The sequence below is a fragment of the Quercus robur genome, chromosome 2 (genome assembly GCF_932294415.1).
Source record: "Quercus robur chromosome 2, dhQueRobu3.1, whole genome shotgun sequence".
In the NCBI taxonomy this organism is placed as follows: Eukaryota; Viridiplantae; Streptophyta; class Magnoliopsida; order Fagales; family Fagaceae; genus Quercus; species Quercus robur.
Genome location: NC_065535.1, coordinates 6,602,728 through 6,621,061, shown reverse-complemented (window position 1 = coordinate 6,621,061; position 18,334 = coordinate 6,602,728). Strand labels below are relative to the sequence as shown.

Here is an 18,334-nt window from a genome sequence, read left to right as displayed (position 1 = left end):
GTCTTTACGTATGTGATAGCTAAAATTAACAAATTTCTTTAATATTTGCTCATAAAAATCAGGAGTTCAAATAACTTGTTTGAATCAGGAATTAGTATACTTAAGAGATTAGTCAAGCGATCTAAAATATTAGCAATCTTCACCATGAAATAACAGCTTCCTCTATATTTAAAGAAAAAAAAATTGAGAGATCTTAATACTTTCTTAAAAATCAACTTCAAATCGAATATTTTTCTTAGATAGATAAATAGTGGGGTAAGGAGAGGTGGGGTTTGAACCACATACACTTATAATAAATACATGCAATTACTCAATAGCAATGTGGAATTAAACTCCCGAGGTACTAAATTTCCTAATAAAAATTTAAAATTTAAAGCATTTTGTTTGTATGCTATATTTAAATAGAGATTTTTTAAAATATTTTTTAGCGTTCTTTAATTGGATTTGGATTCTTTAATTTTTACACTCAATAGTTCATTTGGCATAAAATTAAAATTAAGAATCCAATTAAAATCTAATTGGATTTTCTCTAAGTTTTGATTATATATATATATATATATATGGTGATATTTAGATATATTGTACATCCTGTGTTTCTGTTGAAAAATCAACTAGTTGAAATAATTTGGAACTTTTTTAAGGTAAAAAATCTAAGTCAGACAATGATCTTGTCAAAGTATTAAAAGCAATATAAGGTTTTCCGGAGGTTAGGAACTATAATATCATTAATTTAAATGAGTAAATGCATTAATTTTCCATTACAAAAATACATTAACATCAAGGTAGCAAGCAGAACTGTAAAGGCTACTACTATTGTCCTTAAAAAAAAATTGTTTATATTTATAACAAGACTTAATTTCATTTATTATCCTTAATTAAGATTGAGTATAACAAATAAGAAAGTTCTTTCCCTCCAAAAATAATTCTTCCTATTTCACCTTAAAAGAGGGTAACTTGTGTAATATAATTTTCATTTTAACTATATTCAACACCTATTGTACATATTTTTTCAATCTTAACATGTTGAATCATTTTTGGTGTTTTCAATGAAGACATTTAAGGTTCAAATTCCCTTTCCTTCAACTATTGAATTAATTATATATATATATATATATATATTGAATCCAAAGTTCTTTTCCAAACTTTAAGCAATCACAATACAAATATCTAGTATCTCTAATGTTCTAGCATTTACCACATTAATTATCCGCTTTACCATGTCCATACCATACCCATTAAAAATTCACATTTATTATCAATGAAGGTAATATTAACTCCAATTAATATTTTAGTTTATTTGTTTATATACAAAATGTTTCCTTTTTTTTTTTTTTTTTTCGGTACAATTGTATTTTCTATTAATTTTCAGCAAATACATAAGCTTTCAGAAAATACCAATTCAAAGTCCTAAAGCACATGCAGCATGTAATAGGTGTCCAACTCCAACTTTGATTCACACACTTATGAACCAACAACATAAGTAAATGTCATATGCAACACACCTATGGCCCACCTGTTTTTCTCATTGGTATGGGCCTCAATGCCTCCCTCATTGAACCCCAGCCCACAAAACAATACAAATGGTCCAAATACCAGCAATTTAATAGCTTTTCAATTGGGCATGTACTGTATACAATTCAAAAGTCCCTCTAATACTTTTTGTTTTGGACGCAGGCCACCATGGGCCTTTGCTAGGCCCATATATTTTTTATTAACTCCCTGAGTTTATAAAGCTAAAGCACAAGCAAGAACGTGAGCAACCCATCTTGACCAAGGTTTAGCTTAGTAATTGTGACCCTTGTACCTGGAAAAGTGCTTCATTGTTTGGTCAAGTATGGCTAGTAGTAGATGACCCCATATCATAAAAAGAACAAAGTAAGGACCACTCAACAAATTTTCTTGAACGTAGGACAAATATTAGACCAAATTACAAAATTGGGGTGACTGGTGAGGTAGATCCGTAGATATTAACCACTGTAATTTGGTCCTTACCCTTCACACTCCACAAGTACTTATACTCCAATGAAGATAATATTAACTCTAATTAATTATTTTAGTTTATTTGTTTATATACAATTTTTTTTTTTTTTTTTGTACAATTGTATTTTATATTAATTTTCAGCAAATACATAAGCTTTCAGAAAATACCAATTCAAAGTCCAAAAGCACATGCAGCATGTAATAGGTGTCTAACTCCAAGTTTGATTCACACACTTATGAACCAACAACATAAGTAAAGGTCGTATGTAACGCACCTATGGCCCATCTGTTTTTCTAATTGGTATGGGCCTCAATGCCTCCCTCATTGAATCCCAGCCCACAAAAAAAATACAAATGGTCCAAATACCAGCAATTTTATAGCTTTTCGATTGGGCATGTACTGTATACAATTCAAAAGTCCCTCTAATACAATTTTTTTTGGACAAAGGCCACCATGGGCCATTGCTAGGCCCATATTATTTATTTATTTATTTATTTTTCACTCCCTGAGTTTATAAAGCTAAATCACAAGCAAGAACGTGAGCGACTTAACCATCTTGATCAAGGTTTAGCTTAGTAATTGTGACCCTTCTACCTGGAAAAGTGCTTCATTATTTGGTCAAGTATGGCTGGTAGTAGATGACCCCATATCATAAAAAGAACAAAGTAAGGACCACTCAACAAATTTTCTTGAACATAGGACAAATATTAGACCAAATTACACAATTTTTTTGGGGTGAGGTAGATCCGTAGATACTTCAAAGTTATCCAATTTTTGTGGCTGAATAATACTTATCATTAAAAAGAGAAAGGAAACTACAAAGGAGACCCATCAGTACAAATCTACATATATAGCTTTGGTTTTGATTGCATAGTTCGATAGCTTCACTAATGTGCTCAAAAAATGGATGACTTAGTACAAATGTACATATAGGGAATTAATTGATGGGGAATGGGACTGTGAGAGTACAAAGAAATTTAATTACTCTTAGTTTTTTTTTTTTTGAGAATCTACTCTTAGTTAATTAAGGAGACGCGTGAATATAATATAACATCTTTCTACAAAGTCGGCTTGGACAATTCCATTCACTTACACAATAAATGTTTACAATCCAAAATTATAACCATACCATTTAGGGGTTGGCAATGAGTCACGATTATGCCCTTAACAAGAAGCTAAAAATGGCACCAAACCCTGCCATCATTGATTTAAGGATAGAGTTTGGTTACAAACTTGGTTGTAACTAATGATTATAACTCCACTCAATATCTTCTTATTAGATGTGAATTTTGACAAATCCACCATTATATTACATGGTTTTCTTATATCCTCCTTGTTTGCGAAATTTCTTAACAATCAAAGAGTAATAGTTATATTATTAATCTAATGTTTAAATTTTAAGTTTTTGTAGTATAAAATTATGTATAAAAAATAAGTTTATGAATTTAATAATAAATAACATCTGATCAACATGAAATTTGACATACAAATTAGAAATATAAAAAGCATATAATTTAATGGTTAAATTTTCAAAATATGTGACCATATTAATTTTTAGTGGGAATTATACAGTCATCACCATGACAAAATTTGTGATTTAAATGAGTTTTCCCAAAAAGAAAAATGGCCCATCTTTGGACCACAAGCCAATAATTAGAATATTTTCTATTAAGTAGGGAATTGCATCTGCGGCTTTCTTTGAACGCTGGACTTGACAACTTTCATATGGGTTCTTGTCCTTTCCTTTTTTTTTTTTTTTTTAGGTTCTAATTAGTGGAGTATGGAATACCCAAATCCCAATTAATGTTCATCAACGTGTCAGACAAAGTGATGCTCAGTGATCTGTCACTGTTTACACTTATTCTTTAATGATATTTGCATTGTTTCAACTTTCAATTGTCAATAAAGTTGGCACCTTTCAATTGTGTAGAAAGTGATAAAAAATCAATACTACTCAAGGGAGATCAAGAATAGATAATAACTAATGAGTTCATGTAGTCCCTTTTTATTAATGTGCCCACATTTTTTTTTTAGGGGGATTAATGTGCTCACATGGTTTAGCATTTTTGGAAACTTATTTAATTTACTTGCTTATGTCCAGTATTTAAAATCTCACGTTATTACTGTCGCATACTCTTGGTGCAGTGGTCACTTCACAAGTATAAATACTTGTGGAGTGTGAGGGATAAGGGCTGAAATTCAAGTCTCCAATAAGGATCTTTACACATATATACATTTAGATTAGACTAGAGTAGAAATTCTATCTTGTATAAAAAAAAAATCTCATGTTATTTTTGAAAGTAATAGTGTTTATTTTCGGTTTTATCTACTTTTAGCAAATAAATTGGTGGTTGAATTCAAGCAAATCCTTTTTTATTTTTTCAATTTAGTTGATATCCATAATTCTTAGGTTAAAAAAAGAAGAAGGATTCAACGATATAGTTTAAAACCCCATACGAAAGGAACTAAGGAAGGAAGTGTCAAAAATTGAATCAGGAACATACTTTTTTATTTATTTGATTTTTGGTCTAAAACTAACTCTTCACAAACCATAGGTACATGCAGAACCCCTCAGTGGAAGAGATCACTCATCTCAATACTTCTTACAATGAGACCATATATACATCTAGCTCACATACACATTCTGTAGCTGTCTATAACAAAATTGTAACCTGAAAGCCCTTAAAACCCAAGCAATAAAGAATTTAATCGAAGCAAGAGTTTATTATGTGTATAACAGGTACCTAAAATTGAACTCATATGGCATAACTTGGACAAACTGTGAAAGAAGTTCTTTTTTTCCACTCTCAAGGCACTTAATTGCTTCTTTGGCAAGTTCATTTGGTAACTGAAGGCAGATCCAATCAAGCAATGACTCCAAGTCCTTTGCAAAGTCAGGTAAATACCAATCCAACAACTTTGGGATTGCAAACTTTGTAGCTGAAACTCCAATTGCAGCCTGTAAGAACTCTTTTTTAGCCACTTCCAGTTCGTTCTCAACCTGAGATGCGGTATACACTCTCACCTTCATATGGAGTAGTTCATAAATCAGTAATGCATCATTGTATGGAACTCACTTAGGCACTAGCAAAAGTGGGAATTGAAAGGGTCTGGATTTAGACATTATTGGGTGCTAGGAACATATTAGAATTCTTGTATTAGATGAGAAATTATCACAATGAAGGTCAGGAAAGAAGTTAAAAACTTAAAATATATATTGAGAAATATTTTAGTGCCACCAAGTATAAACGAGTGCATTGGTGAATCTATTGCTAGCTTTAAAGTTTCATTGAACTTGGGACCACTGAAGAACTTCATTAAATTTTCTCAAGATAGATGTGGGACTAAGATTGATAACTGAGGCAAAGCTAACTACTCATAAACTTACAGCAGGTGAGGACCAGCTTCCACAGGATAGCGCAAATGTCACCAACGGCTCAGATAACTCTAATCCAAATCTGCTTCTCACTGTCTTCTCATCATTTTTTGCTCCCTTTGGAAATGTCTGGTGGGACTAAAAGTCAGAAATTTGTTGAAAGAATTTTTATTTCAAGTTCGAATTCTTGTGATAGACTTGACATACTACTTACATATTTTGAGTGGTAAGGCAATCTCAGGATGAAATGTTCGATAGTTATTGCATTTAGCAAGTGCTCCCCCACATTTATTGTTGCCTGAGTAGCAAGAAATGGAACTGCATAAATAATTGGCTCTATCCATGTAATGTTATAAATTTTAAGTTTGTTTGCAACTAACTGAATTCTAAATAGAGACATTCAAGTACTTGATTTAAATACTCTTTGGCTCAGGTGACAGTAGATTAAATATATTGTTACTGTAGCAAGAAGATAAGGAGTTTCTGGGAAAGTCTGTACCTTCTGCATTAAAGCAACAACCATCTCAGGACTTTCTGGTATGCCGTATTCTAGGAATGCCTGAAGCAATACAGTATAGTTTAAGGCTATTTGTTTTACACTTAAACAAAGGTACAGAAAAATGCAAGTGTGGAACATAAACTATCACTAACTTAAAAAAAGAAAAAAAAAAAAACTTTCATTCATGTGGACCTTGATATGTATTCTCAACAGAACAGTTGACATAATGAAACAAGTATTCATGTAAAGGATTCACATACATTCATCATGCAGGCATTGTAAATGTTTATCCAGAATGCAAGCTTCTCCTGATGGGTATGGCTTTCTAAGTTGACAGAGGCAAGTTTCCCGAGAAGTAGTCTGAAGAAATCAGAAAATAAATTTAATGTGACTTCTATCATACTGTAGATATCATGAGTAAAATGAGAAACTTTCCTAGTTATATGAAACAGAAAATTTACTTTAATCTGCTAAGTAGAAACATAGAATTTGCTGTTCGGTTGAGATTGATTGACCCAGCTTCAATTTGACATAATTTCTTGTATGGACCAATGTCTCTCTTTCCAAATTCTGAACAAATACCATAAGGGTCCCAATAATTTGTTTCTTCACTGCTTTCTCGAGCTGCTAATGTTGAAAAGGGGGGTAAATTTTCTGCACTATTTCGATTTTTCGTAGAACTCAATCTTAGGAGAATGCTTGATAAGCACTTCACAATATTTTCAGAAATTCTGTTTGGGCTGTCATTGTCTGACAGTCTGAGTCTTTCATCAAGAGTTTCCCCTTCTAGACTTGCTTGGTCTTTTACTCTGCGTTCTAGCTGGACATTTGAAAATTCATATTCATTTCATTGAATACAAATGAATAAGTAAATATCACCCCCCCCCCCCCCCCCCCCCCTTCCCCCAGTCAAAAAAAGACCAAGTGAAAATTAGTGAGATTAGTACATACTTGTAAATTCTGAGGATTTAACCGCTTCTCTGCTGATATATGGCTTATGATAGGTTTCTTAACTGGAGTTTTAGTTGTTTGAGATTTATGCATTGAGGATCCCTTTTGGTTCCTTGTTGAATTAGTACATGGTTGGTCCTCTTTTCCCCGACCATCATCTGGGATGAAAGAAGTGGACAAGGCTTCAAATCCTATTTCCAGACGCATGCATGTTCTTAATGTATATGCTTTTATACATTGAGTTAAGCAGAAAGCTTACCAGAAAGAGACGGTTTATGCCTCCGTAGGGAGGCAGCGGAATCAACCACATTTTGAGTTGAGAACTTGCCTTGCTCCGATTTGTGATTCTTAGAGGGGTATGGGGCATATGAATCAGCTGAATTCTCTACACTTCTTTTTGTGGATGAAATGTGGACAGCTTCCTGATACAGGTCCTGTCTAAAATGCACAACTTGTTCTTCAAGCCGAACCACTTCCTCTTCCAAGACAGCCACCTCAGCCAGAAGCTCCAATGTCTATACAAGCGAAAATCCATCATTAAAGAATACAATTCCTCATTTAAAAATATGAAAATACTCAGACAAACTATTTGCTTTCTCTGTTCTCTACCTTAAAATCTATCAATTCAATTCAATCATCTCTCTCACTACCTTCTTGAACTATGATTATTGCCACTATAAGCTTAGAATCTAACCATTGATGAACTAGTTCACTTGAATTGAACTCTTTGTTAATAAACATAAATAAGGAAAATCTGTTAAAACATAAAAGATAAAACAGAAATGGAATTATGAGTCCAAGAAGATTGTGAATTACTAACATTGATGAACTAGTTCACTTGAATTGAACTCAATGTTAAGAAACATAAATAAGGAAAATTTGTTAAAACATAAAACAGAAATGAAATTATGAGTCCAAGAAGATTGTGAATTACTAACATTAGCAGGGAGATAAGGGGGAAGACGAGGTAGAGCTCCTAAAGGTCTGTTGAAAGCCCTCTCCAAAGCTCTGTGAACATTCTCTTCGTGCCTAAGCTTCTTCTTAAGCTTATCAACCTGAAAGTCAAAGTTTCAAACTGAACTGTCAAAAACAGAGGAAAATAAATGAATTCCAAACAAATTAAAAAAAGAAAAAGAAAAGGGTCTATGAGAAATTGTATTTATACATCTTGCTGCAAAGCAATTTTTCTTTCCTCGCTGGAAGCCCGTCGACTCCTGGTAGCTTTTGCAGCATCATTTTGCTTTCTCCTCTGCATATCCAGCTTCTCCTTTAAGACAACAATAACACAATCAGCTTCAACAAGAAAAACAATGCATAGGCGGAATTACATGTATGCATAAAGTTGTTCTTTTTTAAACAGAAAGCATATATGGAAATCTATGACCCTTACAAGCTACACAAACAGTGAAAGGGATAAAATCTTTTTATTGGGAAAATTCTGTGAGGACATGGATTCCCAGATATAAAACCATGAAAAAGACACCTTTCTCAGATTCTCATCAAAAAGATTTTACTTTTGCAAAATTTCTGGAGATTTGAGTTTCAACTGAAGCCATATTTTCAGGTGAAAACAGTAACCCCCACCACAGAATAAATTGCACACTTCACGGATTGGAAGTTGCAACATCTACTGTAGAAAACCGTTTTTCAAAAAACATATACTCATAATAATATAAAATTAACTTCGAAGCATTTAAGGATTACTTTTTCTTGTTTCATAGGAGCTTTCATAGACTGAAGCGAAGTTCTGACTCTGGTATTCATGTTTTGAATTCTGTCAAATCTGCAACAACATCACCAAACCCAATTCAACACCATAAGCAACAATCACAAAAACAAGGAATAGCAATAATGAGATAAAGAAACAAATTCAAAGCACACCATTCCAAAAATAGACTAGATTGAATTGCTTTCAATAGAGATGATCAGAGTCAGACTTTCATCAAAGTGTTTCAGTTCATTGACTTTAGCAAGAAACTTGAACGAGTTCAATGCCAACGCAAAAAGGTACTAGTAAATAACAGCGCAGTGATCACTCCAATCTCAGCATTCCTCGTTTACAGTGAAGTAAAGTGTAAAACCAAAGAATACCCAGATAACAAACGGTCAAGATTTCGAGGTATACGACTTTGGATTATGCAAAAAACATAGAGAATTGTACGTGTGTGGACAATCTATATATGGTCTAGCTGAGTCTATGGCTGTATCTTCCACCGTTTCTTTATTTCAAGAAAAAAAGAAGAAGAGAGAGAGAGAGAGAGAATGAGAGAACGTGTCAGGTAGCTTTGGTGTGAAAGGTAAATTGGTTGGCTTTCTTTGCCAAAGGCCTAAGTGCAAAGCAAATGCAGGTAAAGCGCAATATAGTACCGTACGCAACAAAATGCTAACGCACTATGGAGACTCTAAATGGTGGTCAGTCAGTTACAACTCTTCTCTGCTTTTGTCACCATGAAATCAGCTTGCAACATCGCTTTATAATCCAATTGTGGTAGATTCTGTCGATTAAATTGGATAAATGTAAAACGCGGTCATAATTGTCTCATGCATGAGATTTTTACAGCTTTTCTTTTTATCGTAAGTAGGTTTCACACATATATACATCATTTTTTCTTAGAGTGTGTGAGCCCTACATGGTCATAATTGTCTCGTGCATGAGATATTTACATATTTTCTTTTTATCGATAGTAGGTTTCACACATATATACATAATTTTTTCTTAGTGTGTGAGCCCTACATTATGTGGATTGCATAACATTGTGAGACTCACATGCTCTGAGAGTGAAAATACATATATGTAATAAATATCTTACTGATATTCAATAGTCACTAAGTCATTACAAGGAGATTAAGAGATATCCTTTGTCCTATTTTAGATGTTCTATTAATCACGATAAGGAAATAAATTAAAGAAAAAAGGTGTAGTAGATTATGATTTCTTTTTTATAGGAAAAGTAGATTGTGATTTCTGGAATATAAAATAGAACATTTGAAAACAAATATTTTATCATTGCATCATTTGGATGAGTTGGTACCTCTCTAAGTGCTTGAGGGAGCAAGGAACAACGTATTTAGTATTTAAATTTTTCTAACCATCATTAACAAAAAAGAAGAAGAGGGTGATAAAATATTTTTATTCACAAAGGAGCTCTAATTTTAACTTTTTTTGAGAAGAGGTAAGTAACTGTAATTTTAACTTAACTAATAGTTGGTGGCACCCAGAATTTTCTCTGACTTTACACTTCTTTAGTTGCCTTTTTGAGCAATGTTTCCAAAATACGCCTTAACTATATGCTTGGATATACAAGGAAGTAAATGTAAAAGAGAAGGAACATTAGTGCTATTTTCATTAAATACTAAAGTTTTGTTTTACTATGTGTTATTGCATTTTTATATTTATATAATCGGGTTGACTCCAAAAGTTTTATCACTAGTAAGTCCCAAATTGGTAGGGCTTCTTATAATCCTATGCCTTACTGGTTTATGGATTTGGAAGTGAACTATGAGGTGGATTAATTTAATTAGTAATTTAAAAATTATGGGTTGGTATTTGCAGGCAAAAGCTGCCAAAGTCACATGTCTGCCATCTAAACATTTTCGCGTTTATGTAAAAACATAAAGCTTAAAGCTGTCAGCTGTCAGGACATTAGAGTTTAGACCATTTATGGCTTGTGAAAAAAAAAAAAGAAAAAAGAAAAGAAAAGATTTAGTTTATGTAACGTTAATATAATAATTCATGCCAAAAGTTTTGTAGTTGAATTGACACCTCATCATATATAAAGTGCTTGGAGGTCTAGGGGGAAAGGGTTTGAATTGCGAGGTTAGCAGCATGTTGTAATTATTTAAAAAAAAAAAAATAATAATTCATGATTCTTACTTTATTAAATCCACAGTCAGCTCATGAATCCAAAAAAAAAAAAAATCAATCGCAGTGGGGGTTTAAGAAGTGCATTGTAAATTCAATATGAAACATGTGGCTATTATTATAGAAGATTTTTTTAATTAATTATTTTTAAAATGAGTAATTGAAACCTCTCGCTATAGTGTCTTTTACAGAAATTTTTATTCCTTTAGTAAGCAAAATTAAATAATAATAAAAATAAATTAAAAAAATAAGGTTAAGTGGAAATAAACTCACAAACTAGGTGTCTTAGCAAAAGGGACACCAATCCTCTCCAAATTCAGAGAAAGAGAAAAACTAAGAATAATGAAGAGAAAGAAATTGAGAAATTGAGTATATTAGAAAGAGATTTGAGAGTGAAAAACTGTGAAACAAATAAGGTAAAAATTAGATAAGAAAAAATAAAAATTTTTCCTTCCTTAAAAAGGGCCAATCCATTTCACCCGCACGTTTTCCGGACCTATCGCCTCAATGGATCAAGTTCGGGTTGTCTTGTTTACTTTTTTCATGAGTCCAAAAATCCTTACCTATACTTGTTTTTATCTTTCAGGTTTAGGTAGGTTAACGAATTTGATTAGTCCAATTTTATCATGTCTACATAAAGCGTTAATTAAATATTTATTGGAGTTGAAATTTAAATGTCATAACTTTTGGAAAATGATTTTTTTTTTTTTTTTTTTTTGAGAGAGTTTCAACCTATGGCGTCCGCTCCTGATGATTGCTCTTTATCATCAGACCAAGACATCAATCAGTTTTTGGTGTAGGCGGGGATTGAACCCCAGATCTCTTATACAACCATCAAAGACTTTACCAATTGAGCTAATTGGAAAATAATTTTAGAAATCATTATTTTAGAAAATAGTATTCCCTAACTTGGTTTTTTTTTTTTTTTTCGTTAAGAACTATTCCATACGATAAAATTTAAAGCAGCAACCCAACATAACACACTTTTTTTTTTTTTTTTGAGAAGCCTTAACAAACTCAATCAAACGACTCATGTTCTTTGAAAGCAATTAATGCATTTATATTGCTGGATGCATGTATATCTCCATTCTCTTCATCGAATAAGCACTTTTTTAAAATGCCAAAGTCAAAAGATTTAAAAAGAATTGGAATCTGGAATCTGGATATTTAACCCCACATCGCGTGCATTGTCTGGCGTTCTCTTTAAGCTTTCCTCTTAACGCCTCCCATTCCAATTTCCCATATCCTTCCTTACAGAATAAAAATGGTAGAAATGATATCCACAACATTTTTATAATATTTTTACAATAAATTTTAAGTGTTAGGTTGTTACTAGTGGGACAAAAAAATAATTTTAGTAACGGGTTCGAATTAAAACTAGTAATAATTTAGTAAATAGGATCTGTTGTAAGAATATTGTGAAGATATTATGAATGTAGCACTTCTTAAAATTATATTCTTTTTTATTTTCTCTTTTACATTTCTTTGGCAAAGAATATAATTTATACTCTATTTAAAACTTTTGGATCAACCGTTTATGGGAGAGGGAGATGTGCTAAAAAAATTACTTTCTTGTATTTAATAACAATAGGATAAGAACATAAATTTTTTTTTTTTTTCTTCACAACAATTAATTTGGCTTGTTATGATTAGTGAATGATAAAAATAATGTCAGTGATAGATTTATATAAAAGTGATGTTACTTCAATCTTAATTTTCTCTTTTGGATCACTGGCGGCTCCATTTTAGAGCTAGGGTGGTCATAGGACCACCCTGACTTGAAAAAAAATTATTATTATATATAAAATTTAAAAATTTTATGATTTTTTTACCCTTAAAAAAAATGTGTGACTACCCTAAATTTTTTTAAGCCCAAAGCAACAAATTAACTTGGTTGTAGACTAAGCGTTTGTTTGAGATCTGCTTATTTTGCAAAAACTGAAAATTTTTTGTTGAAAGTATCATAGATGAAGGTAAAAGTTAGCTAAAATAATATAGTGAGACCTATGAATAGTACCAAAAAGTACACTGAGACCTATAGATAGTAGTAAAAATAAGCTGAATAGTAAAATAAGTTGACAAAATTAATCATGCCTGTAAGGTTGAATTTAATCAACCATCTTGTTGGTTTTATTCCGTGCCAAATTTGCTTGTATTTCAGCAATTTGTAACCCTGTATTTAGGTGGGATTGTTGTAAGGGTAGTGAGTGAGATAGAGTGTTGAAATGCTCAAGAGTGTGCAAGAAGACAAAGACTCGCAACTGGATCTCGCGGGTAACTTGCGGCTGCAAGCCGCCAGAAGATGCACACGTGCCAAGCATACCAGAAGTTGAAGCGTCATGCTAGTTGGAGTACTACAGGACAAAATAGGACAACTGGCCGTTCTGTTGTCTCGTGGCTGGATCTCGCGACTCAGTCAAGCCGTGAGGCCAAGTCGCGAGCTAGCCCTATTTTGAAAAACCTGACTCTTCACATTCCATTCTCAGCCCAGTATAAATACCCCTTATACCCACGAAAGAAAGAGGGTTTCCAGAGAGAATTTTGAGAGAGAAACCCTAGAGTAAAACAAGATTGATTCATCCACAATCTTCACATAAGAGACTCTTCAAATTCCTCAACTTTCTTCCTCTTCATTGTTAAACCCTTGAGAGGTCTTTTACCAAAACCTTTTCTTACCATATCCATTACTGTGAGAAAGCTATTTGGTGTTCTGGGAAGCAGTTAGGAAGGAACCAATCTACATTGGTTGATATTATGGTCAAGTAGCAGAATCTTGGAAGCTAGAAAAGAAATAGGTTCGGCGCAATCTCGTTGGAGCAAGAAGCTTGGAGGGCTTAGGTACACTGGGTAGATTAGGCTTGGAGGGTCTATTGCTGTTCATGTATCCCAACTACATTTTCTAGTGGATTACTTACTGCTTGGAGGGCGGCGGAGAGGTTTTACGCCGAGGGCTTTGGTTTCCTCTTCGATAACACGTCGTGTGTTGTCCTTGTATTTGCATCTTCCTTCCCTTAATCTTTGTATTTTATTTTCTGCTGTGGATGTGATTTTAATTGGCTTAGATTGTTTACCAATTCTATTTATAGCTTGTGTTCATTTTCCGCACACTAGTTGTTTGTCATAAAGCTTGAATTGGTTATTTTGTAATTGGGGGTTTAAACGTTTAAGGGTGTTTTATACACTATTTGAACTTTCAATGCCAAATGGACACTAAGGCTATAACTCCACCCAATGTTTTTTTTATTAGATATGAATTTTGATAAATCCACAATTAGATTACATTTTTTTTTCTTCTTATATCCTCTATACTTGCAAAACTTCAAGAAGATAAAAAATCAATAGCTTATGTCATCAATCAAATTTTTAAATTTCGAGTTTTTGTAGTCTAAAATTATACGCAAAAAAATAAGTTTATAGATCAAATAGTAAATAACATCTTATTGACATGAAATTTGACATGTGTTTTAACAACATAAAGAACAAATAATTCAACGCTTAGATTTTCAAAATATGTAGCCATGTTAATTTGTTTAGTGAAAGTTGTATTCTTAGACTATAACTAAGTTTGTAGTTAAATTTTGTTCTCAAACTTTGTTCCTCTTAATAATATATTGAGCCCTTACAAACAAAAAGAAAAATCCAAGAAAAATTTTGAAAAAAATATAGTTTGTAGTATTGATAATGAGATTATCATGCAATGATTTCAAAATAAAAAAATTCGTAGAAGGAAATTGTAAGACTTTATATATTTGGATGTTTTTATTTTTTTATTTTTATTTTTTGCTTCTATTTTTTGTTGTTGTTAATATATGAATTTATTTTTTTGTTAGATTTTGTTTAATTTAAATTTCTTCATGACCATCTCGAGAAAAATTCCTGGAATCGCCACTGTTTTGAATAATTCAATAGCGAAGGGAAATGAGATTTGAACATTGTATTTCTCAATTTTTTATTTTTATTTTTATTTTTGAGAAGTAGATGTCCCATTTTGAAAACACCACAAAATGCTAATCAAATAAACAACTATTAACTATTTTAATTTTAATTTACGACTTTAGTAAGTTGTGAAAAATGTTACAAAAAATTATAACTCTAACCTTGCTCATTAGATAAATAAATATTCTTATTCTATAGCATATGGAATTTTGAGTTTGAAAGAAGACGGCAGCACACACACATGGAAGGAGTGTTGAAACGGCAAGCTATCATGGTGGGTATGACGAGAACTGACAAAGGGAATGGACTCACCAACCTCCAACCACGTGATCACTGATTGTGACTCCCAAGCAGTCAAGCACAGACAGACACATGAGATTAACTGCAATGCAATGCTTAATAAATAACATATGATTTAATGGCTTAGTAATAAACTAAGCCATTTGTTGAAAATGACATGGATCTCCTCACAGAGGCCTTTGATAATGCCAGTTATAGAGAGGGTAGTTTAGTCCTTTGATTGTGCTACAAGACAAGGGATTGTTGAAAATGACACAACCTAAATCAGCTAGATTTGAAGGCAATTATGTTGAGCTTTTACATAATCATCATTCTATTGGATCGTATTCTTGCTTTATGTAATCACAATTGAGAGAAAAAGCTATGACGACTGAGTCTGAGTGATTGACAAGCCATGAAGAATATGATATGAAAATGACTCTTTTTCCTTTGTTAAGCAATTCTAATTACAGTATTGAACTTTTTAACGTAGGAATGATAACAATTGAATGTAAAAGGGAAGGTAGGTACCTAAATATGAATAATAATGGCTTGCTTTACTTGTTATGCAAGATTTAAAGTAAAATACAATGCCTCTTTGTATGGTGAGGATTACAACTTTGTCAGGTACATGTACATCCAAATCGTAACCACTTTTCTCTATCTGAAACAAATGCAGACCTCATTCTAGTCTGGCAGCAAGCCAAAATCTATGTCGGTTATGCCAAATTAAAAAACAAACACGTATGGACCCTAATCATTCAAGCTAACAAACAAATAAACAAATTGGGCAACAAAGTTGTTTGAGGAGTCCACATATATTTCAGAGCTAAGGCAAGCATTTTACCTATATATCCATATGAGCTGTGATATTTCGTCAAACTTTACTGTCTAGTTTTTAAAATTCTGTCCATTCATTTTTTACATAAATGGATAGGATTTTAATATCAATGGATAGGATTTTAATATCGTCGATAGTTTAAAAAAAAATCAAAATAGTGGATTTTAATTAATTCAATTGGTAAAGTTTTTTGTCGTTGAATAAAAGATTTAGGATTTGAATCTTAGATTTAGGGTTTGAATCTTGTTTACACTAGAAAACAATTGATGTTTGGTTTGTGTTAGAGAGCAATTATTATAAAGCAGATGCTATATATATGAAATTCTATCGTATTTATAATAAATAAATAAATACCAAAATGGTATAATTAATGTTTACTTAATTTTTTATAATGCGGTCAAATTCAATTTGCTCATTTTAAAGTGTGTATTCTCGGCATCACTCCACTATAGGTAAAAAATAATTGAAATTTCTAAACAATACTAGATAGACTACAAGTTGAGAAATGAAATTTCTCATTCAGATTTTCATATTTATGGATTTGGATTTGTTGCAAACTAAGTTGCAGCAATTCCTGCAAAAATGTACATATGTCAATACCCCAAATAAACACGACTTATATTTAAATGAAAACTTCTATTTTAAGATTGAATTTTTCACCAAATTACCACTTGACATGTGTACATTTTGCAAGAGTTACTGCAACTTAGTTTGCAACAAATCCTTGCCCTTCGTAATTAGATTCTGCCCTTTGTTTAGTTTAAGCTAGCAACCACTACTTTCATTACAAGTCTTTGTTTACCACCTAATAAGATCTACATCTTTTTCTTTTCTTTTTCTCCCCCTAAAAGAAGAACATCTAAATCCATTTATGTTGACCAAATTGATCTAGTTGTTAGAATAGTTTACTCTTTTTTCTTTCTTTCTTTTTCTTTCTTTTCTTTTTTTTTTTTTTTTTTTTTTTTTTTTTTTTTTTTGGTTTTGGGGTGGGAATCTGGAGTAGTTTACTCAGGAATAGTTGAAGGGATGCACTTGTACGACTGCACTCAAAGATTAATATTGCTTCCCTGGATATATATATATATATATATATCATATGTATGTAATTGTAATTGCAATTTATATAGCCAAGACAGGAGTCTCTCTGTTTATAAATTGGCTTTGAGCAATCACAGTTCATAAGAAGTTCATAACCAAAAAAAATGACGAGGGGAGAAAAATAACAGTTGTTGCGGGATCCTCGACACACAGAAAGTCGATTAATACTCTAAGTGCTCAATCAAGCAGAGGTAGATCCTTCTGACAGATGAAAACGAAATGTCAATAGCGAGGATTCCAATTAATTGAAAATAGTTCTTTTTTAAGGAAAAAATTGTTGTTTATGTAATATATATATATACACACACACATATATTGTTGATTTGATTTGATAGGAAAGGTTTCAAACTTTCAACTCAAAATCTACTTTATCAAGAGCTTGTAGCTTAACTAATTAGCACCTTTTAGTATTTTCAGTGGAGAAATTCAAAGTTCAGATATTCCTACCCCCGATCGATGTAAAAAAAACAAAAAAAAAAAAAAACCCTCAAAATTTGTATCACATGCCAAATCTAATAAAGACCAAAACTTAGATACCTACCTTAGTTATTGTTCCTTATATACTCTCTTTAAATTAAGTCACACCTCTAAATTTTTGAAAAAATCAAGCTTCAATTGCTTTTGGAATAGTAGCTAAGACGCTGTATCTAGGTTTTTCCCGAACAGTATTTGGTTGAGATAAAAATATAAGTAAATGGAAAATAAGCCCATTAGAGCAAAAAGTGTTTTTCGCATACACAACAAACTACCACCACCCAAAAAAAAAAAAAAAAAAAAAAACCTCTCTCAAAATAGCTTTTCTCTCTTTGTTTTTTCACCCTCCATTGATTGACCATTGACTAATTGTTCATCACTATTGACATTTTTTTTCTATATTACATTTGGCTTCCCCTCAAACCAATCATTTTTCCACTTAATTTTTTGCACATATTCTAAATTTTTTGTTTTGTCATTTGGGGCTCTCAAATGACCCAAGAAAAAGGCTTTTCTATTTAGGGTCTAATCTATATTTATGAATACAAATTTTTGTTTATATAATTATTTGGAATTATAAAAAAATATTAATGAATTTCCTAGTGAGCCAAAAAAAAAAAAAAAAAAATCATTTTGAATACCGTTACTGTACCCAAAAAAAAAGTAACTTTTCCAGAACATGATAACAATTGAAATGCTAACTCTCAGGTCATGCAGAGACTATCTTCAAAAAAAAAAAAGGTCATGCAGAGACTCTTGGGTCACTGAAATGGAAGGACAAAAGTGTTGTAGTTGCAGAACACAGTGACACTCTACTTTTTGTGGTAATTAGAGATGTCCACGCCCTCTGTTTGAAAGTTTCTTTTTCCTCTGAATTGGTCTGCCACCCTGCCAAGGCAACACTATTTTGAATATTTTCATTGTGGAACAAGGCATTCGACCCTAACAAGTAACAAGTAACAACATAAGTAAAATTAATACTGTCTGTCGTGTGTATATAACTATTTTGCCCCTCTAATTAGCTGTGAAATCATATA

General features: G+C 32.1%; 1 protein-coding gene across 6 annotated transcripts; it reads right to left on the bottom strand.

The window, feature by feature from the left end:
• Nucleotides 1–4,468: 4,468 nt before the first annotated feature.
• LOC126712001 (uncharacterized) lies at nt 4,469–9,260 on the bottom strand. 6 transcript variants are annotated; one of them, XM_050411295.1, is made up of 12 exons: nt 8,689–9,260; nt 8,512–8,590; nt 7,973–8,074; nt 7,746–7,862; nt 7,067–7,322; nt 6,808–6,965; nt 6,318–6,676; nt 6,117–6,216; nt 5,857–5,916; nt 5,572–5,655; nt 5,370–5,486; nt 4,469–5,006 (listed from the first exon to the last, which is right to left on the bottom strand). In XM_050411295.1, exons 2-12 carry the CDS (start codon nt 8,569–8,571, stop codon nt 4,707–4,709), a joined length of 1,713 nt encoding a protein of 570 aa, XP_050267252.1. In that variant the 5' UTR covers nt 8,572–8,590; nt 8,689–9,260; the 3' UTR covers nt 4,469–4,706. The 6 variants fall into 6 exon arrangements, with proteins under 6 accessions (XP_050267252.1, XP_050267254.1, XP_050267256.1 ...); XM_050411297.1 differs by having other exon boundaries at nt 7,973–8,071; XM_050411299.1 differs by having other exon boundaries at nt 7,973–8,068.
• Nucleotides 9,261–18,334: the final 9,074 nt, after the last annotated feature.